Raw genomic sequence first — 23,160 nt, forward strand, 5'->3', positions numbered from 1 at the left:
AAGTTTGTTATTGAAGAAGACTGAAGCCAAAATTTGATTGTGGTTGGATTTTCAATCAATGTTCTGTCCATGGATTTCAAATAAGATGTTTTAGAAGCAATTTCCTAGGAAACCTAGGGTGCTGAATATTTCAGATTTTCTTTTATATTTTAAAACCATAAATTTACAAAAATGACAGAGGTAGTGCAGTATTGTCCTTGTAATGAGAATGACATCTTTTGTTTTTTATTAAATGTATGGCATCAAATATCTCCAACAGTGTGTTCCAAGAATAACTGTGTGTGTGTAGGGGAGTGTTATTATTGAAAGTGTGGGTTCCCAGTCATACCTAATGGCATTCTGATTTCCTCAGTCCATATTTAAACCTGGGAATCTGAATTTTAATGAAACTTCCCTGCACATAACTCCTCCACCTGATAGATTTCAGAAATCATCCATATAGTGGCAGCTATGTATAGGAACATGGCTGCCAGCACATCACAGGAACTTGTCTTACCCTGGAACATGGCTGCCAGCACATCACAGGAACTTGTCTTAGCCTGGATGACCCCAGGGTTCAAACTCATCTACACGAACACAACTTATCTTAATGGCGAACACGCTCTTTCCAGATACAATTGCAGAGGCAAGTAAAATTCAAACTGTGTTAATCTGAAGATTAAGATTATTAAATAGGATCTATAGATCTTGATTAGAAGAATACCAAGAAATAACTTTTTTTCTAGGAAAATATTTACATGAAGTTAGCTATATATGCATGAATTGACAGTTTCAGAATCAATAAAGGATTTTTATTTTAAAGTAACTATAGAAATTGCTCATAATTTATTCATGGATTAGACAAGAAACATACAAGACTGAAATTCAAGTAATATGAGTGCTAAGATGTCATTGATAAAAGTAGTCAATAAAAAGTCTTCCAAACTATATGTAAGTTATTAGTTATAAAACATTTACATAGGTGATTTGAACATTCAATCTTAAAAATATATATTTGTTAAATAAACCAACTTTGAAGTTTTTTGTTGTTAAGATAGGCAGTATGTTCGATTTCAATCTTCAGACTTGTTTTTGAAATTCTTTATTGTAATCTTACTATTTTACTAGTACTATTTGTGCAGAAAAATATTTAGCTTTACGTTTGAGAGTTGAGAAACATCTAAACTCCAAACGACAAAGCTGGGTCTATGTGACAAGGCGAGTCTTACGAAACCTCAAAGGAGCAAAAAAATTTATATACTTTCCATATAAGCCTTTGAGTGAATCGTATGGTCTGGGAAGAGATAATTATTACAGTCACAGCTGATGGATCTGCAGTCCAAGGTCACAGCTAGAGCTTCCATGCCTGGTTTGACAAGGCGACATTGCCAGGGTTTGAATTGGAAATCCCCCCAGTAGCATTTCCCACTCTGGTGCTTATGAAGATGTTACTTAGTAGGTGGGCTCTGGGTGGCAAAAGTGGGATGGCCCTTTGGATTGGATGGCTTCTTGCGTTCTTCCGGCCACCCTAAGACGAGTCATAACCACGTGCGCTGGCCACCACTAACGCTGCTATAGGCACAGTCACTCCTGTAGCCATGCCCTCTCCTCCAAGATAGGCCGAAGCTTCTGTGGAACCACGGGTCAAAGTAAACCTTTGCTCTCTTAGGCTGTACTACGGAGTATCTTGTTCTCTCTGCAGCTGGCTCGGTCTCAGGCAGTCTGCTGCAGTCACGTAGCCGCTGTTTCACAAACCTAAGATTTCATTCTGCTAGTTTGGGAACGCAATCTGAGACAGAGATAAAGTGGCCTCTGACAAGGAATGCCACTAAAAATTCCAGGGCTGATTTTCACTTATCTAGTTAGTTGAAACCCCTGACTCTCTTTTAATGGCAATACCTGGTATTGAACATGGTGGGATGTTCTGTTTGCCACCTAAACTTAGGTACGCAAAAAACACAACTAAACCTAAACACGCAACAGAGGTAAATGGAAAATCTAGGCGATCTTCAGAAGGGGTGGCCACTGGGATGCAAATAACAAACAACCATTGTCTTGGCCAAGTTCCATGTATTCTCTTAGCCCCGCAAAGACGAAGCACTGGAGGATGACGCTTGCCGAGCTCTAAGAGGCGTTGATCCGTAACATGCTTTGTTTGCTTACCTACAGGAGGCTACCAACCCCTCAGTAAAATGGGACTGCAGGAGAGTCCGTCTGTCCAGCATGCAGTTCCTGGTTCTGGTGTTTGTATTTGCATAATTTCAGACTCAAGATGGGACAACTGATGACGCCACCTCTCTTGTCTCCTACAGGCTTCCTTCAGTCTGATGGTACCTTCTTTCTACTGAATGTGTTGTGAACTCTTAACCAACTTCTTGCTACTAAAACAAGCACAAGTTGGGCTAAGTTCCTCGCATTTGAACTGAGAATCAAACCCAGGGTCTTGTGTATGCCAAATACAAGCTTCATTACTAAACCACACTTCCAGACCAGCCTGGGTTAATTTATTGCCAAATGTGTTACAGGAAGTAAAACTTATTTCTTCACCACTTGAACACTTGACTGAACATTAACAGTTTGCTCAAAGCAGAAGGAAAGGGTTGAAGGAGTTGTGAAGAGAGCAGGGACAACCACACCTCCACATTAGCTCAAGGAGTCTGCAATGGAAGGGTGGAAAGCACATTACGTTTGTTAGTTTATTTAAGACAATTCTGTGTGCAAGTTCTTCTACTCATTTATAGCTTGATGGGAATGAACAAGCAATGTGAAAGCAGGAATTTGAATCCACAGTAATATGAGGCCTTGGAACTGTCCTCGAGACTCTTTCCAAAATTTGGGTAGATAAGAAAGTTAATGACAATCTCTCCACATTCCTAAGATCTTACAGGAAAATACTTCAGATGCTTAAAATAATTACAACAAAATCATTGAGCTTGAGAGACAAAGGCTGCCATGATTTTAAATCATGCTTTTGTTTGGATGCCTATTTTGAAACAAGTGTATTTTGGCATAGTGAAACAATGTGTGAATTATTTGCCTTTGGTATTTGATTATGTAGGATTTCATCTGAGATAAACACTATATAGGTACATGTAACTATTGAGCAGAGCTGATGTGAAAACACAATATATACACACACGAGCACAGGTAAACATACGTGTGTTGTGAGCCATACACATTCTTATCTGACATTATAAAATCCCATCCAACTCAATAACTCTGCCTCAATCATGTGAAATTAACTCACAGTCTACAACTCTGCCAACCCTTTCTTCCACAAACAAACTGTAGGTCATTTTAAGATAAGTCTCTTATTTATGGTATCATCTATGTATATCTTGGCTATATTGAATATAGAATACTGTTTGACCATCTTTAGTACTGTCCTTTGCTTGTCTGTTTCTTATGCCGTCAGTAACGTTTTCAGATATTATTCTGAAACCCCAATTTTCCAGTAAATCCTGTGGATGTTTTGTTTCACTTGGTGGTGTGATTATTTTCAGAAACTGTCTTAGTTAGGGTTTTACTGCTCTGAACAGACACCATGACCAAGACAACTCTTATAAGGACTACATTTAATTGGGACTGGCTTACAGGTTCAGAGGTTCCGTCCATTATCATCAAGGTGAGAACATGGCAGCATCCAGGCAGGCATGGTGCAGGAGGAGCTGAGAGTTCTACATCTTCATCTGAAGGCTGCTAACAGGATGTTCACTTCCAAGCAGCTAGGATGAAGGTCTTAAAGTCCACACCCACAGTGACACACCTACTCCAACAGGGCCACACCTTCTAATAGTGCCACTCCCTTGGCCTCGCATGTACAAACCATCACAGAAACATATGTCACCTCATCATAAACTTATTATAGTGAGAGTTTAATTACTTATTAGGATGGCACTGCTTGTCTACAGACATCAGCTCTAATTTAATTTCATTCTAAAATCACTCTTTAAGTATAGTCTACCCACTTTACGAATGAAGCAGCTATCATTTAAAGGGGTGCAATTCTCACTCTCAGTCACAAAGCTAGAAAAGAGTTGGATTTCTGACTAATATTATAGATCCTGCTTCAAATAGCCTTGATCAAGGTTAGCTAAATACAGTGTCTTCAAAAAAGCCAGCGCTCACCTGCCTTGCAAGCAGACAAACTTAGAACACTCCCTTCCATAGCTCAGTAAAAGAAGTCCTTAAATGTTACTTACCTTTGGTAAACTTTAGTTCTTGATCTGACAAGACAGTCATAACAATGTACCCAGGAATCGCTGAGTATTTCTTCTGTAAACAGATGTTATCCTCTTCCAAGTGGCAAGGTTTAAGTTTGAAGAAGTAAAATCAAACAATAACAATCACAACAAAAGATAGCCCCCAGGATCAAAATAAAGCACGTATAGGGGACAGAGCTAAACGTTAGTCTATTACACTGAAGGGACTTTTTCTGTTAATCAATTTGCCCTAGTGCCCCACAGTACTTTCCTCCTTGCTGTCTCCAGGACAAGATGCTGTATGTAAATTATTTATCACTCTGCCTTATCCTACCAAAGGATACATTGGCATTACTGTCATCATTGAGACTAAGTTAAGGACATAACACAAGTTGGCCATCTCCATCTCTGTCTGTGATACATGGAGGGACGACCAAAGATGCTAATACACTAGCAGGATTTGTGATGTGCCTTGGGATCAGGGGAAGGGAAGATGAGGACCTTCACACTGCTGAGTGACGAGTCCTCACTTGGTCTGGTTTACAGTTAGAAGTCGGTGTCACTCAGAAAGACATGCATGGTATGCATTCATTTATAAGTAGCCACTAGCCATAAAGTACGGATCTACCGTGCTACAGTTCACAGACCCAAAGAAACTAAGTAATAAGGAGGGCCCAAGGGAGGGTGTGTGAATCTCACTCAGAAGTGAAAATAAAATAGACATCAGAGGTGGAGGAAGCGAGGGAGCTGGGTGGGAGAGGAGGCGAGGAGGGGAACGGGGATGGAGATCAGGTATGGGGAGATAGGGCTGGAAGAGAGAACATCAGTGGGGATGGGCATCTCTGGGACTAGCTGGAGACCTGTGATGGGAGAGGCTCCAGGAAGTCCATGGGACTAAACTAGCTGAGACTCCTAGCAGCTGGGGATATGAAGACTGAAGTGGCTCCCTCCTGTAGCCAGTCAGGACTTTCAATAGAGGGAGGGGGACATCAACCCACCCACGAAACCTTCTACCCAAAGTTTGTCTTGCCTACAAGATGTACAGGGATAAAGACGGACCAGAGATTGATGGGACAGCCGACCAGTGACTGGACAAGCTTGAGAACCATCCTACGGGAGAGAGCCAACCCTGGACACTATTAATGGTACTCTGCTGTGCTTGCAGATAGGAGCCTAGCATAACTGTCATCTGAGAGGTGTCATCCAGCAGCAGATGGAAACAGATATAAAAACCCATAGCCAAACATCAGATGGAGCTCGGGGAATATTGTCCAAGACTGGGGGACAAGATTGACGGAGCCTGAGGGGTCAAGGACACCACAAGAAGAACTACAGAGTTAACTGACTTGGGCCCATGGGGGTTCACAGAGACTGTACCACCAACCAAAGGTCATGTGGGACTGGACCTAAGCCCCCTACACATTTGTAGCAAATATGCTGCTTGGTCTTCCTATGAGTCCCCTAACAATTAGAACAGGACTGTCTCTTCCATTGGATTCCCTTTCCCTAGCTGGGACCAAGACTGCCTGGTCTTGCCTCAGTGGGAAAGGATGTGCTTAGTCCTGCTGAGAACTGGTGTCCCAGGGTGAGGAGATACACAAGGGGGTCTTCCCCTTCTCTTCAGGAAAGGGAAGAGGGTATCGGAAGGGGGGATTTATAAGTGTAGGACTGGGCAGAGAGGAGGGAGGCTGAGTATAAAGTAAGTAAATTAATTACTTAATGAAAAACATTAGGCTAATATTATTAAGGGTCACAGTCAAAAGGAGGAGTTAATAAAGAGTTTTCTATCAGTTGCTGGGCAGGCAGGTGGGAGAAGCTAGTGTCAGGCTTTGAACTGGGAGGTGACTTTAGCAGACTAACTCGCTGAGAAGATACACCCAACATGCACCGTAGCAGAAAGCAGCTGGGCATGTGGGCAGGGCAGCATCTGAGTCATCAGATGGCACCTTGCCAGCTCCCAGGTGAGCCTGGCTTCTCCTGCCAAGTACATTCCAGGGCAAGTCTTTGATCTGAGCTCTCCTCTGCCCTGTGAGGTTTGCAGCACAACAGGGCCCTCTACAGGCCTCTTGATAATTAAATTTAGATGAGGAAAGACCTTAACACTAATCCAAACAAGGTGGCAGGTTTAAAGGCTCCTAGGAACCTTGCTTAAGCACCAGAAGCCGCTTGGTGTTGAGGACACAAGCATTCCTAACCACAGCGCTGCAAGACAGTTTCTTGCCTTCTCTTCGCAGAAAAATATCTTGGCTTCTAAATGTGGGCTTGATTAAAAAAAAAAAAAAAGGAAGTCAAAGGAGATAATGTCTGTGGGTGGGGGATATTCCTGATAACCATCAAAGTTTTGTTTTCTTGATAACCAAACCCTGTTTCTTATAACTATTTAATAGAACTTCATATCCAAAGGACCCCGTGAACTTAAACAGCCTCAGGGCTTGCATGAGAAGCCTTGTGGCTGGAGTGACAGCCATCACACGGTTATTTTTCATATCTCAAATTGTTGCCTTAATCTAGTCCATCAAAACTTAGTATTTTTCTCTAAGAGGCAAGTTGGATGAAGGTAGGGGTGAAGGTAATGAAGAGGAAGACAGTTTCTACCGAATTCTACTTAGATGTTTTACTTCTTGACTCCGACCACCAACCACAGTCAAGTGCACCCATTGAAGGTGCCAGATGACTCTTGTCCACAGACCAACTAGGAATATTCTCAAGTGATTCCTTTATCTCTTCAGTCCTGAGGACAAACCAGGCTTTCTTTCCAGTCTCCGCAGTCTGTGAACTCTGCTGTCAGCAGACTTGCCACTCTTGTCCTGACCCCACCCTGAGACTGGTATGTATATCTTAATCTGAAGATGACCGTAGGGAATTTCTGTGGTTGATCCATGACAAAGGCACACACACACACACACACACACACACACACACACATATATATATATATATATGAAAAAAACTTTCATATATATATATATATGAAAAAGAACTGTTTTTTTATTTGTCGAACACTTGGCTACCTCTCTAGGCTCACCAAGCAGTTAGCTTGCAATCAGAATTTCCCATACTCTGTCAGGAAACATTGTCTAGGCTATGGCATAGAGAAAGAGCTGAATGTTGTGTGTCCTTGAACAAGTCTGCACAATTAAACGTGTGTCTGTCAGGTTAATTAAAGCAGTGCTTTGAAAGCCTTGGAAAGGCTGATAAATGACCATGCTAGCGCACTAGTATGGCCCCTTGATTTGTTAAAGAATTTTATATTGATTCAATACCTTTGCACAAATTTAAAAGACTAGAGATGTCATTCTTTCAAAAAGATTTACAGCATAATTTGTCGTTTTTAATTTTTAGAATTTTGTTGCTGTTGTTTGGTTTTGCTTTATCTTTAAAACGGTCTAGATAAGTAGTAACCCAAAGGGCCTTGAAGATTAGAGATTGTCCCTCTGCCTTCTAAATGCTGGGATTGTAGACTCACCACCAATCCTAGCTTCTCATTAGCAATTCCCTGAGGACCAGTCACAAGGTTAGCTGTGGCTGCTTGCTCTTGATCTTAACTGCATTTCAATCTGCACACATCTGTGCTCCTGTATCTGAGGCATAAAAATGAGAAAGAAAGGCCACGAGGTGTTTAGATAAGACTTGACAGAGCAAGGCCATCCACCTCGTTATCCTGTAATCACATTCCTATCCCTGATGAGCTGTTTCTTCAGAAGCAGCAGGTATGGCCCCCAGTCTTTCCTGTTTAAAGTGAAATAAAACAACAGCACCCACAGTTTTAAAAACATGGATCTTCTCAAGACAGAAACTCGTAGGTCACTAGTTGCTCAGAGCCTCCCGTAGTCACCAATCGATTTGAATAATTAACACAACTATCATCCAGGACTTGAAAAGTATGCTACTGGATAGATCTGTGTCAAAGGTTTGGACAGAAATGTGGACTCACCCAGATCAGCAGTGCCAGACTCTGACCAATTCAATTTCAACACTTCCACTGCATCTGGCAGCTATTCAGATCTGATGTCATCAGTCAATGATGTAAGTCAGAAAGAGCGGTATTTTGCAATAGGGATTCTGGTAACCCTTCCCATATGCGTGGGTGGCAAGCTATCAATATTTATATCACACGGAGATAGCATGTAACATTTTGTAACATAGAGAAGTCAGTTGGTTTGCTCATGAGTCTTCTGCACACGAGAACTGTCCTTGTGTTCAACATCAACAATTTAAACTGCTGATATTTGTCTTATTTTCATAAGATTGCTTTTAAATTAAACATAATGAAGGAAAATCTTATTGACGTCACCAAAAGGGGCATGTCAAAATTTAAGGGTTAGATCTTTATGGCAGCAGGAAATTCTAAAGGATGGGTTAGTTTATAATTTCATCCCATGAAAGCGTGACTAGAGAAAAAGCTAACTTGGGATACAGTGACAAGCTGTTGTAAATCAGTTTTTGTTTTGTCTTGTTTTGTTTGTAAAGTTACTAGCTTGGTATGGCTAATATTACAGGATTTGCCCCACCCCTATCATAGTCTGAAGAACTACATCGTGAAGTATTCGTGAATATGGCTGACCTAAGGATGTACACTCACGGAACTGAGAGGCACACAGGAGGAGGCGAAGGGGGAATGAAGGAAGGCGAATATCTTGGACTGTCTAGTTTTGTTGCAAACGCCATAAATATATCACCAATGATCCACCTACATGGTTGAAAGCATAGTTCTGAGGCCAAGGTTTTAATGAGTTGTTCTTCTCAGAGTTTTATTGTAAATCTATTTTAGTTTTTCATATGTGCACAGATGTTGCCAGATGTTCCTTCAGCTCCATAGGTGTGTCAGAGATTCTTTTCTGACAAAGCAACTCCCGTTGTTACATCAGGAGATCATTTTACACAATACCCCACAAACAGGCAACTTTCATAAATCCTGGTCTAGGTGTCTGTGTTGTTTTGCTGAGTGTGTTTTATATGGTTAATAAATAACGCTATGTGAGAGAAGAAGATTGAACTGGGATTGTTACTGGGATTTTTTTTGGGGGGGGAGGTTGTTTTTGTTTTGGTTAACATTTCGATTTGACTATAGGGACGTCAACTCTCTGATGTTCTAATTTCGGGTTATTGTGTCCGAAACATGTAAGCACTTACAGACAGTAAATGTGTGTGACCATTTATGGTGTCTCTTGCCTTTCCTCAGGTAGTTCTTGGTCGATTGGAAGTAGGCCTCCAGTGTTTCTTCCTGGACGCTCTTCAGCTTTTGGACCTCTTTTTGAAATGCTCAGGAAGAGGTAGCTTTCTAGGTGTGGCTACTGGAGTCACTGGGTGGAACCAACACTCCCCACCCCTTGGCATGATGTAACCTTGCCATACAGAAAGTGCTGACGTGCAAAGTAGCGCCATTACACTCCTTCTGGAGGAAACACAAAGACAAGGAAATTCCTTCTCTTCAAAGGAAAGCAGAAGGTTGTATTCTTAAGAGCAGATGAAAAGCTATGTCAATATATGCATGGGTCTTATGACTAACTACTATTGGAACGATATTTAAGTCTGATTTTTCTTTTAATTACCCTCACGATCAAATTGTTCTGCCTATGAGAAAAAGAAATAAGCCCCTGCCTCTCGACTGAATCCAGAAAGGAAAGACAGAAGCTGTTACTACTTTGTAATTTCATTTTGTATTTCCTTTTAAAATAAATTATTACTGAACATTACAATATATACTAAGGGAAATATCCAGGGGTGTTTGGGGGGGTAGAGATGGGGCAGAGAATAGAAGCATTGAGGATAATCTCACTTGCCATGCAGATATAGGAGGGTTTTTTTTTTTCTTCTATTATAGTTCAATTTTAGAACTACATAGGTCTTGTGGAAAATAGAACCAAAGCACAAGGAAAGTAAGAGACTTGCCCGAGACTGGATCATGTAGCCTAAACAATTCCAAAGAGGTATACCGATTCCCAAATAAGTATTTCTAAGATCGTTTCTTTTTCACTTATGTGCAAATCCGCTATTAACCAGTCAAAAATGGTTACATTTCCCATGCTGTTGTTCCCACATCTAGTTTTCAGTTTCCGCTTTGGGAACAATTGTAGGCTTTTACTCATTTGGTGAATTCTTGGACTTCGGTTCAAGTGATGGATACCAAGTGTGAATCTTCCAATGAAAGGCTGAGATGATGCCCAAAAGCATCTGGGACAGATGAGCCATCACAGGCTCTATAATCCATATAGGAACAGTTGTTTACCCGCTCCGGACTTGCTGTCCAGGTGACTTTCAGTCCTCAGGAATTCACCTGCTTTTTCTAAACTCTACAGATGGAGTTTGCAAACGGTCACAAGCCGGGTATGATTCATGCTTGCCTTGGACACTCCGCTCCTAGGGATTTAGGTTTAACGCATTTTTGGTTCACTGGAGGAGCTGAGCCATTCATTGCTTTCATCTAAAAGTTGATACCAAATCCCCTGAAATCCCATGAGAACAGACGGTTTGTGATGAGGCCCATCAAGACAGGTGCCCATAACGTTGAGTACCGAAGAACCCAGGAGTGCCATTACTTTGACTTGATGTGTGGTCAAGACAATTAAAATAAAAATTCACATCCGAGATGGTCAGAAGCATGGAACAAGTCTTCCTGTGGTGGCAACAACCACCCAATAGCAAACCCCAGGAAGGGTAGGGAACTTGGCTTCTGTTACTGCAGTTCATTCACTGAGCTTCCATGACACCCAAAGATGACCAAAGCTAAGAGCCAGGTGTCAATTACAGCATCGCGACCCCAACCTCCATTATTTTCAAGTCAGTTTGTCACGTTTTTGTATCATCCAAAGATCTCCACGGGAGTCCCTGTTGCTTTTGACAAATGGCTTGATGACTATATCTTATAAGGTCTCACAATGGTCTCCCTCCAGAGCAGATGATGTAGGGTGATTTCACATTTAGACACCTAAAACAGAGAGAACATTGCTTTCTGTAAGAGGGCTGTGTGTTAATCATTATGGATTACACCTACTAGTGTGCTGTTAGAGCGGTTGCCCTTCGTACTCTACCTAGACGCCATTTATCTACTGGCGGGTGCATCACCCAGCAGCAGGAAATAACCCATGCACAGTAGCATCCTGTGCTAGAGAATTACCCAGGGTCATTAGAGTAGCTTGTTAGCAAGTTTCTAAGAGATTGTAAGGCCCTGATCCCTATCCTCACTGTGATCATCATGACCCAGGACTGATTGATATGAAGCGTTAAAGCCAAGATGGACTCCACTTTGGGATGGATTTATGATACCATTCACATCTCAACTCTTCCTGTGGATTCAGGCTGAGACTGCACTGAGTGAGCTGAAGCCACATTTTTTTGCTTAGTAGCTTTGGATTGCATTGTCATCTTTCATTAGCTCACGACACATTTGTCTGAGCTGTCACACCACTGTCACATGCATAATCATCTACATCTTGGATTCTTCTTCTAGAGAGCGTGACTTTCCATGCCAGCTCATGAATGTGTACAGGTATTTCTTCCTCCTCCCACTTCCTCCCCCTTCCTTCTCCTTGCTGCCTTCCTTCTCTTTCTCATTGTTATTCTTCATCTCTTTGACCAACATAAAGCTAATCAAACACATATTCAATCCTTTCTGATAGACATCTATTAAGCAAAACAGGCTTATCTAATTTTGGTCATGGAATTTTAGTTGTTTTTTTTTTAATGAGAATAGTGAAAGTACCATAATATGAATATTATTGTAGAAATATACTCTTAATGTGACTGTTATTAAATTTTTACTTTTCCTAGGTGTATGGATTTAATGAAAAATAACCAGTGTGGGGAAACTAGAAATAATATGATACATACATAACTAATATAAACTTGTCAGTAGATTAAGTTCTTAATATTGGGTTTTTATCAGTAAACAATATTTCTGAAGATAACTTCCCTTGATGACTAAGGAGAAGGTGGCGAATGTTTGTCACATTTTCATTCATTTAATATTCATTTCTTAAAATTATTTTTACTCAATATTTATGCTTTGTTGGACACTAAATGTCTACTCATCAGTATGATATATTTAATCTCTGCCTTCAAAAGGCCTGCTATCTTTCCCACTTAGAATTTTGACTCAGGTAAACATAGATAAGAAGAAAGGGAACTATAAATCTGCATTATTCTAATTATATTGGTAAGGACTTTTCATCTTTCTTTCTTTCTTTCTTCCTTTCTTTCTTCCTTTCTTTATTTTTTAAGCACTTGTCTGGGTTCATGAAAAGGCACCAAAAATATTACAGAGGGGCTTCTCAGACACACACATCAACAGTAAGAACTCAATAAATATTTGTCAAGTGAACACACACAACTAATTTAATGCTTTGTTTCATACCTTTTTCTTACATAGCAATAGAAGACAGCAAGGAAAGCGCTGATTAGCAATCCGACACCAATCCCAATCGCAATGTACTTTTCATAAGAATCCACAGCATATGACGTTAGGGTCAAATGCTCACACCGTTCTCCCGTATAACCAGTAAAGCATCTTCAAAGAGAGAAAAGAACATGCAATGGTAAAGCCTACAGTGACAGAAGAACCAATGAGTGATGTATTTCAAAGAATGGGAAAAGAAACATTTGCTAAGGCACACAGGACTCAGCCCATTAAATATGAAACAGCCTGCACTTTAGCACAGTCAATTTAATAGGCTTCACACGTTCCCTCATTGACAGGAGGAAAAGGTAGAGTGCTTGTCAAGAAACTGAGCAAATCAGTGTAGGGTAAGGGAGGGTCGTGGTAGCTCCAGGATGTTATCTTCCAGAATAGATTTTCTTCTTTTGGAAATCTGTCTCATCTGGAAACCTGTGAAAGTTCAGAGTCACCTTTGCATATTGTTAGAAATGCAGATACTGACTTGATAATTATAGATCTTAAAGTCAGCATTCCAAACAAGTTTCCTGTTCTGTGCATGCTATAGTCTGGGAACTATAGTTTTGAGAAATGTGGGTAAGTAGTTTAGAAAAAAACAGGTCATAATATTCAAATACAATGGCCAGTCACATTCAGGTCAATCGTCATTTCCCCCTCCCCCTGCCATTCCATCATCCTATTCTTTTTAAATTATTTTCGAGATTATAATATAATTACATCATTTCTCCCCACTCCCCTCCAGCCTCCAAGAACTTCCATCTACTTAAGAGGAACAAGGAGTTTTCTGTGAGACTGTGTCTCCTAGAAATGACAGAGGAAACACCCGTGAGGTCTACCCAACATGGCCGCTTGAACATGACTTGAACAAGGACGTCAACAGACAAGCTAATGTGGACCAGGGTTGAGGTAGGACTCATGATTTCTCAACCCAATATGAAGAATTATGGGTAACTAAGGAATGCTGGGAACAGGAGGAGTAGTCTTCCCCAGGGAAGTACAATTCCTATTGGCCAACAAGAACCATTTATAGTGGACAAGACAGAGCAGTTTGCAACTGCTTTACCTTCTCCCATCTCTAAGACTTGCTAAGTTCGGTGCAGTAGTTACCTGCAGATGGCTTTCTTCAGCTCATGGTGGAATGCGCATGCTCCGTTAATGCAGTAACTATTATGGTCTTCCAGACAGGGATGGGAGAACTTCAAAGCTACAGGTTCTTCTATGTAGTCAGCTAGGAAAAGGGGATACATTAATTAACATTTAAATGTGTCCACTTTCATAATACAAGCTCAATACATATGTAAAGAGACCTTTTATTTCAAGAATATTTTAGATGCTTTATCCTTGGAAGTGTTGGGATTTTTTTGGGGGGGGAGGGGTGTCCTATCTAAAAGGTTGGGTTCCTTGTTGCTCCACACATTGTTAATTAGTTATAGGGTGGAGGTGGATTAGGATTGTCCCATTCTTTACAAGCGACACAATAAAGCATAGAGATGAGTTGGTCAAGAGGTGGCAGCATTGGTTCTAGCTTAGGAGGAAGTTTTGAACCATGGTTCCCAATGTAACCAATGTTAATTAGAGCAGACGGCCTCATATCACTTTGCATTTTCCCTGCATATCCCTAGGGAGTAATATGTCACCCCCTAGGGATGTAACTTTGCTCAATAATAAAATAGATGTTTATTTCCTCTTTAGAGGAGAGGATGAAAATCCCCTCTTTCACTCTTCCATGAACTTCCAGGAAATGCTGACTAGAGAGGGAACATTTTCATTGATTAGCTAGAGGGGGGCTGCCAACGCTTGATATAAGAAGTCAGAACCAGTGTGGGCTCAGGTGGCCACAGGTAATGGCAACACTACAACAGACTAAGTGAACGTTCTGCTCAGTTAAGAGGTGTTGTGGAGAAGTGGCAAAGCCCTGGGGGATGGGATCTGTAGCAGCTTTTTCTTTCTTTCATTTCAACACTGCAAAAATGACCATAGTGTGTAGTTAGTGACCAGAAACCTCCTCACGGGACACCCGTGTCAGGAAAGGGTACTCTGGAAAATCATCTGGGTTTCAGGATGCTACTGGTACTGGCATGCGAGCCGGAACACCTACTCGCACCATCCTTGGTGCTGATGCAATGGGAAAGACTCTTTGGGAAAACCGCATAATTGAATCATTGCCATCTTTAAACTTTTAAGTACAATTGGTGGCATCTTATGGTGTGTTAAGTGCATAAATCCACCTCCTTACTATTAGTCATTCCCCACACTATACTACTGTATGTGCATTCTTACAGAGGCTAAGGCAATCCTACTTAAGTGTCTTTTTGGGGGGAAAAACAGACTTAAAAACGTTCCTTCTCGTGTGAAAAAATATTAAATCTCTATATACCATCAAGATACCATATCACTTTGCTTAGAGAACACATACCAGAACTTAACATTGACATTCAGATTTGCAGACTGTGATATTTTTAACTTAATTTATCCCTTTAGGAATTTATTTGGAGACATTGAGAATCTCTGCCAGAGCCTGAAAAATACAGAGGTGGATGCTCACAGCCAACCGTTGGACTGAACACAGGGTCCCCAATGGAGGAATTAGAGAAAGGACTGAAGGAGCTGAAGAGATTTGCAACACCATAGGAAGAACAACAGCATCAACCAACCAGACCCCACTGGAGCTCCCAGGAGCTAAACCACCAACCAAAGAGTACCCATGGATGGACCGCGGGCTCCAGGCACATATGTAGCAGAGGATAGCCTTGTTGGGCATCAGTGGGAGAAGAGGCCCTTGGTCCTGTGAAGGCTTGATGCCCCAGTGTAGGGGAATGCCAGGGCAGGGAGGTGGGAGTGGGTGAGTGGGTAGGGGAGCACCCTCATAGAAGCAGGGGGGAGAGGGAATGGGATGGAGGTTGGCAGATTGGAAACCAGGAAAAGGGATAACATTTGAAATGTAAATAAATAAAATATCCAATAAAAAGAAGAGAATTTTTCATTCAAATTGTACTGAGTTATTCTTAATTTAAAACAAACCGAGTTCACTCAAGCAAATCTAAAGAATTCTCTTGAAAATATGAGAATTTGAAAGAAACCATTTCCAGAGAAAGGGCACCCCAGAGAGACTCATTTTTCCTTGGAGGGGAAGAAGTTAGTTATAATTTCATCAAAGCGTTTATAAGATATAAGATGTATATTTTTAAGTTAAAAAGCAAAACAAGAGGCAATAGCCCACTGTTAGATACTTAGCATGCACAAGGCTCTGTCTGTCCCAGCATTGCAACAAAGCAGGGGAAAATACAAACTTTTTTCCACAAAGAAAGCAAAGGAAAGAAATAGCTCCTCCCTTTCTTCATTGCTGTTGTTATGTAAATCAGAGACTTCATTTACAGCTCAGCAATCGGAGAGAGGAAAAGGGTAAGACTTGCTGGAAACAAGTCTATGACATCAACCATTGAGATGAAACCATGTCCTCAAACTTTCTTATATTTTAGGGTTGTGGGCCCAGCCTTTAATGGCTGAGCCATCTCTCCAGCCTATCTTTAAATTTTCTACACATTCTTTTTTAGCAAAATCAACATCCAAAAGCCAAATGGGCAACACAATTTTTTTAGGCGTTTAAAATTATTGGCAAAATGGGGATCAGTTAGGGATTCCCCTTTTTTCATTTTCAGAAAAGAACCATTTGGCTTCATCTTCTTTTCTTGGCTAGACCCTGAAGACAAAATAAAGAGTTCCTGGGTCCTGGTTTATCATCATCTCTCTATCAGGGGCCATTATGAGTTCTGTGAGAGACATTAGCCATTCAGACTCAGGTCTTGACAGGCAAGGAGCTCTCCAAGTTCATCTCTAGTTCAAATAATTTTGAAAGGTGTGCTACAATGCCATGCCCAGCAGGAGCAAGAAGTCTTTGTGATAAAGCACATTGAGATGGAAATATATGACCACCACCAATGATAACCAAAGCAAGGTTTGATCAGGAAATGCATCATATGCTAAAATGACAAGCCACAAGAAAAGGCCTTCCCAAAGATGAACAAAAGCACTGCTTCTTGTAGCTGTCATTTCTGTGGCTGCTAAGCTTCCTGTCCTAGGTCAAAATACAATGTCTCTCCTCTAGAATGTCAAAGTCATATTCAGTTACACCCAGTATAAAGGGTCATTGGGAGTCAAGCAGAATCCCAACGAACCCCATGGCAGGTCTCACATTTTAGGAGGATAGTGGAAGATAGGCAGCTTTTCTCACCCCTGCCTCATTCACTTCCTTCTTGTATATATTTTTTAAAAAGGCAACCCTTGGCAGACACACCTACCTGTCACTTCAGCTTAACTTCATCTCTCTGAAATAGCTGATTATCTAAAAAGATTTAGTTAAAAATTTTCAACTGTTCTCCGTCCTAATGCAACATTCTGCTGAAAGTTTGAAAGACGTCCCTTGAGCTAGAGTGGGAAGAAGAGGATACCTTCTGTGATGTTAAGTGTCCAGTCGCTCTGCTGCGTCGTCGTACTGGGAGGGACGGCCTCGGTTTCTTCACTCAGTGCTGCCTTCATTGCTGTGGTGGGGAGGGGGCGGGAGAAAGTCTTTCACAGGTGAGCTTCCTTTGTGTATTAACAACAGATCGGGGTTGGGGATTTAGCTTCCTTGCCTAGGAAGCGCAAGGCCCTGGGTTCGGTCCCCAGCTCCGGAAAAAAAAAAAGAAGAACAACAACAACAACAAAAAAAAACAGACCCAAAGGGGCTCTTATCCGGGAGGTTCCCATTTTCTGTTCTGGTTCTAACTCATTGCATTCACTGAAGTCCAGAACCTGACAAGAGCAGTTCCAGACTACTTTTTAGCTGTCCCCTTGACAAGAGTACAGTTATGGAAGACTAGAATACACTCATTCTCGGGAGAAAGTTCATGTATTCACATAACTCATTCAATCGCCACGCACAGCTTACTGTAGGACAGTAGCTGTTATCAAGTGTGCTTCAATTACATAAAGCAAACGCTTCAGGCAGAGAGAGACAGAGACAGAGACAGAGACAGAGAGATTTTCTATAAAAGCATAATTAACCCACACATCCCTTGTTCTGATCGTTGCCAGGAACAGCTTCGAATCCAGAGAACGAGATCTTCACATTTGGAGGTGGCACAAAGGTAATAAAAAGGAAATTACGCACCTTTGAACAGGAGGCAGACTGCTATGGGAACCCTCAGAGCCATATCCTGCAGCTGCCGAAGTTCTTTCTCTGGTCCTCCTAGACAGAAGGGTGGAGGGTTTTTACTGCGCGCTCTGAGCCTTTCTTCCATTTATATTTCACGAAGCGTCATTTGGCCGTTCTTACCAATCCGAAAACTATGTGCTCCTGGCAGCAGCGCGAAGCCTGCAGGCACTGGCACACTTGTTTAGGATACCTGTGTTATCTAGAGATGTGATCAAGTTCCCTCTTGAAACACTGGTTTCCTGTCACCTGTGGGCATAATCGTCCATGTAAATGTTCTTAAAGCTACAAAGATGAACGCGAATGAGGATAAGTCCCTGCTGCTGTGAACGGAGCCCCAGGTTTCCTAGCAGACTATGAAACATCACAGCCGAGATACCGGCAGACCAGAAGACACGATAATCAGTCTGTTAGGATCTGTGAAAGTCCCTGATGCCACCCCGATTACTTTTCATTATGGCCTCCAAAAAAAATGTACTAAGCATATTTTTAAAATATTTTGTTTCTATGGTTACAAAGAAGAACCAAATCTGTGTAAATAGCATGTTTGTTTCATTTTTATTTTTGTTACTTAGATGGATTTACGATAAAGTTTATTAGGTAAAATTACTTCTTACTATAACGTTAGCCTCTGTGTCGTTCTGGCATTTAATGCTTTATAAAGAAATCGGATGGACTGCTAAGTTCCAGGATCATGTGATTAAATCTGTCCTCATGGTCGGCTGCAGAGAATCAGTATATTAATAATATTGAAACTGTGTATGGTGGTAATAGCCATTATAAACTTTTCATTGAGGTAGCCTCTAGCTTGGCTAAATCTAATGAGCAGCTGGTCCTAATTGCACTCAAACTCAAGGTTTTTTGACTGTTTAGTCAGTAACGATTAAAAGGAGATTACAAAAGCCCAACTGTGTAATTATGCCTGTGCCTTTTTGTTTAAACCATAGGGGTTACTTGTAACTGCCCCAAATAACTTTGAATATATATGAATATCGTTTGCTAAAGTGGCATGCCTTCCTACCTGGAATTTTATTTGCTTATATTTTCTGAACATTGAAAACTTGTTCAGGATGGATTAGCGTGTGAATCATGTCCACCAAGCAAATTAGATTTATCAGAAAGGATCCCTTTCCATATTTAAATAAGAATTTGGCTTCAGGAATTACACAGGCATGAGCTTGTTGCACTCATTACAGCTTGGGCAATCACTTACCACAAGAGTCATCACTTTAAAGCTAAAAGGATATGTACCACTTGGCTTTCTGGTGTCTACACACTGTAGCTCTAGTTTTGTGATCTTAAAGAACTATTTAGTACATCAATTTCTGGGCATTATTTTTCACAAGAAAATAATAGTTGAATTATAAATCAAAATATTCTCTTAGCCCCTCGTGAAGAATTTAGAACACAACCAACTAAGGATTAAAATGCTATCGCAAGTCTTTTGATGTTTCTGGAAAAAAAAATGTTGGTATCTTATCTATCTATCCATCTATCTATCTATCTATCTATCTATCTATCTATCTATCATCTATTCATCTATCTATCTATTGTCTATCTACCTACCTGTCATCTATTTATCTGTGTGTTTGTATTAGAGAACAGGAGAGAGAGAGAGAGAGAGAGAGAGAGAGAGAGAGAGAGAGAGAGGATCAAACTGAGAACTTCATCACATATTAAGGAAGTTCTGCTGGTGTCAAATATACCCAATATCTTTATTCTTAAGACTGAGCTATTCATACCCAATGATCAGCGTTGTCATTTAACCACTAACTGGAGGAACTGGGGAGATGGCTCAATTGGCCAAGTGCTTGCCATACAAGTGTGAGGACTCTTGTTTGGATCTCCAACACCCATGCAATAACTGGTAGTGCTGGAACATACCTAAAATCTCAGTGCTGGGAAGGAAGGAGCAGAACCATCCTTGAGGGTAGATGCAGGCCAGTCTACTCGAACTGGTAAGTTCTAGGTTCAGTGAGGTACTAAGTTGGTGTTGATTGGATTTTGTCAACTTGACACAAGCTTAGACATCTCTGGAAAGAGAGAATCTCAGTTTAGAATTACCTCCATCAAATTGTCTTGTGGATATGTTTGTGGAACATTTTCTTGATTGATGATTGACATGGAAGGGCTCTGCTTACTGTGGATGGTGCCACCCTTGGCCAAATGGTTCTGGATTGTATTTTTAAAAAGCAAGTTGAGCAAGCCAATAACCAGTATTCTTCCACGGAGTTTCTGACTCAGGGTTACTGCCTCAAGTTTCTGCCTTGATTTCTTGATTTCCCTCAGTAACAGGCTGTAACCTGTGACATGTAAGCAAATAAACTCTCCTCCCTCCCCAGGTTGTGTTTGATCGTGGTGTTGATCACAAGATAGACCCAACTAGGCAATAAATAAATAGATAAACAAACAAACAAACTTTAGATAACACAGATGAATGGACATTCAAAAGGTTTAAATCTGGGTGAGATTGTAGCTGAGTGGTTGAGAGAATAGTTACAGGAGCGAGGGCTCATATTTAATCCCTAGTATAGAAGTAAAAGAAATGAGTAGAGAAAAGGGGAGGGAAGGAGGAAGGGAGGAGAGAAGAAAGACTCAAGTCACAAAACAAAGAACATGCATTAAATAGGACTTGAGTCTCATTTTCAAATCCTTCATTAGATGCCATCCCTACCTGGAAAGCTGTGTCCTATGGCACAAGTTTCTGTAGTGATTACTGAGGAAGTCCCTTAACCCCAAAACTCAAATTTTAAATACATTTTCTTTTATTATTAAAAAAATACTAAATATTAGAGTAACCAAAGTTTTCACTCCTATCAGAGAGTAGAGATGGATGAGCAGCTCTCTGAAGAGTTCCACTGTAGGCTAGGCCACATCCAGCCCTCTGCCATATTGGCTGCATCCTTGGCGCCCATTGACCCATTGATGGTGCTAAACCATTGTACCTGATGCTTTTCCTCTGAGGTCTGTTCTGATGGATCCTATTTCACTTGTCATATGAGAGCCACTAAAATCCTCTCACCAAAATGTCCCCCTTTTCAATTTTAAGGAGTAGAGACGATGCACACTGTAAGACAGAGTCCCCGGCACCTTCATTTATTGCTAATACGCATGGAGGCAAATTAGAGTTAAGAAAAGGGGGCAGTCCATGATCACCTTTTCCTCGTGCCACACTTCCTTTAAGATGCATCCATCTCTCTCTGGTCATAAGCACCTCTAGACATTTATTCTGCTCTTCACGTTTCGGCACTTTTAGTTCTTGGGTTTTGTTGGTCTTTCACTAGATGAGGACTTATGGCTAGTTGTTGGCAGGAAGCATTTATGAGGATTATTTACCCCGCTACATTTATCCTGTAATTCTTTGGAATTCGTTGGCATTTCTGCCACCATGACACTGGGCTACACAGAACACTCCAGAAGCAAATCTACAGAGCACGCGTGTTTTCTGACCTCCAAAAAACGGGAACGTACATGGGTAACGTGGTAGACGGAACAACTCCCTTGATGGTTAACGCAAAGGGCTGTGGCACTGAGAAGTGGAACTCAACTTTTCATGGCAAAGCTTCATTTGGAATGAATCTTAAAAAGTAGGGTTTTTACAGGTAGTGATGAAAATGTTGTAAGTGAAGGCCATCATGGGGAAGCACTGTAAAGTGGTGAGTAGACTCCAAGGGACATCCTCACTATGGGCCTTATTTAAATTCAGAAAGGAAGGTATGACCTATGCCCTTGACTGAGCATTTGCTGTAACTAGGATTTTCCTCACCTACCCTAGAGAGGGTTAAACAAGAGAAAAGACAAAAAAGAGGTCTTTAGCACACCATAGCCTCTCCATTAAGGAGAATCTGCAAGTATTGAATGGGGCGGAGGGATACAAGGTGGATAGTGACTTCCAAGTCTGGGAATTTATTTGTTGGTTACATGCAGTTGCAGCTTGTATTTCCCCCATCGGTCATGAAGATCCACCCCTTTCCAGGATTTGTGTTACTTCATGACTGTCACTTGTGTATTATGTCATTGCCTCACACTCAATGTGTCTTAAATTGAACTGATTATCTCTTCTCTTAAGTCAACTTCCTTTATAACTTCCTTATGCCAAAGTGGGATGGTGTCTTCTGGCTGTCTGCATTCCTATTCACTTGTTAAACACCGTCTACATTCTTGCTTCTCTGTTTCTTCCGACTCTTAACACTGCTCTCATTTCATCTAGCTGCATTGTTTTTTATTCCACTTATAGTTCCTTGTGGCACAGCACAATTTCCATCAATTCCTTAAGGTTCAGACAGTGTAGGGAGAAAAGTGTATCTACACACCTCTCCTCCAGGCCATCAGATAGCCACACTTTGCAGACTCCAAATACCCGTAAATGATGTCATACCATTCAGCTGATTTTGTCTCTTAGGTATGAGAAAAGGCTCCAGCCTTTACCACACACTTACCTATACCCATCCAAACCCTCTTTTTAACACAACCTGGACCTCAGCTCAATTCAGCTCAGTTTTGAAAGAGTATCTTACAAGCTCAGCTCATGGGCACATCAACCCACACCTTGTATATTCATAATGTAACTCTTGTCCCCACGCCCTGATGTTAAAGTCTCTGGCCTGCTGTTATCAAGAAAATTGACAAGTCATGTCAGTAAGAACTTGCCTCTTCTTGATATCTAAATAGCCTCATCCATTGATTTTCCTATCTTGGTAACTTGGCCATAAATACCCATGAACCTTTGCTTTTGGTAGTTATGGGGTCAATCTCTTTCTTTGACTGTTGACCCCACTGCACTTGTTTTGGCAAAACTCTTCCTTTTCGATGTAAATAAGCATAAGAATTTTTCTTTTTTCTTTTCCTTTTGTTTAGTCTCCAGGAAGACTAACCCCTAAATACATAATATACCAAAATAATTCCTTTTATCCTGCTGGGATTACTATAATCCCCACATTTTTAATATTCAGGCATTTCTGGACATTTTTCGAGATCCAAGCTCCTTTAAAATTTATTTAACCCATGTCCTTTCTTATGTGCTTGCATGCAAACTGAATTTACAGCTCTGTTAGGAGTACTCAACTGGCTATTCTAACTCACTTTAGAAAGCATTCAACTATCTTTTCTTTCATATTTGAAAAAGTTGATACATTTCCCCCAGCACATAGTAAATGAATAGCTAACAGATACAGTGAGATGGCTCAAAGAGCAAAGGTGATCGCTGCCAAGCCTGATTTTTCTATCTCTCTATCTCTCATACCCCAACACACATACACATACATACATATTCTCTCTCTCTCTCTCTCTCTCTCTCTCTCTCTCTCTCTCTCTTAGGAAAAACAAACAAAAGAAACGGTAACAAAAATGTGAACCAACATATTTCAAGCTATCATAATAAAAGAATAGAGCTATAG

General features: G+C 41.0%; 1 protein-coding gene across 1 annotated transcript; it reads right to left on the reverse strand.

Moving 5' to 3' along the window:
* Window positions 1–9,989: 9,989 nt before the first annotated feature.
* Epgn (epithelial mitogen) lies at window positions 9,990–18,022 on the reverse strand. The gene is made up of 5 exons (NM_001305170.1): window positions 17,723–18,022; window positions 17,022–17,111; window positions 13,681–13,801; window positions 12,535–12,687; window positions 9,990–11,109 (listed from the first exon to the last, which is right to left on the reverse strand). Exons 1-5 carry the CDS (start codon window positions 17,850–17,852, stop codon window positions 11,055–11,057), a joined length of 549 nt encoding a protein of 182 aa, NP_001292099.1. The 5' UTR covers window positions 17,853–18,022; the 3' UTR covers window positions 9,990–11,054.
* Window positions 18,023–23,160: the final 5,138 nt, after the last annotated feature.

This window comes from Rattus norvegicus, chromosome 14, assembly GCF_036323735.1.
Source record: "Rattus norvegicus strain BN/NHsdMcwi chromosome 14, GRCr8, whole genome shotgun sequence".
NCBI classification, from domain to species: Eukaryota; Metazoa; Chordata; class Mammalia; order Rodentia; family Muridae; genus Rattus; species Rattus norvegicus.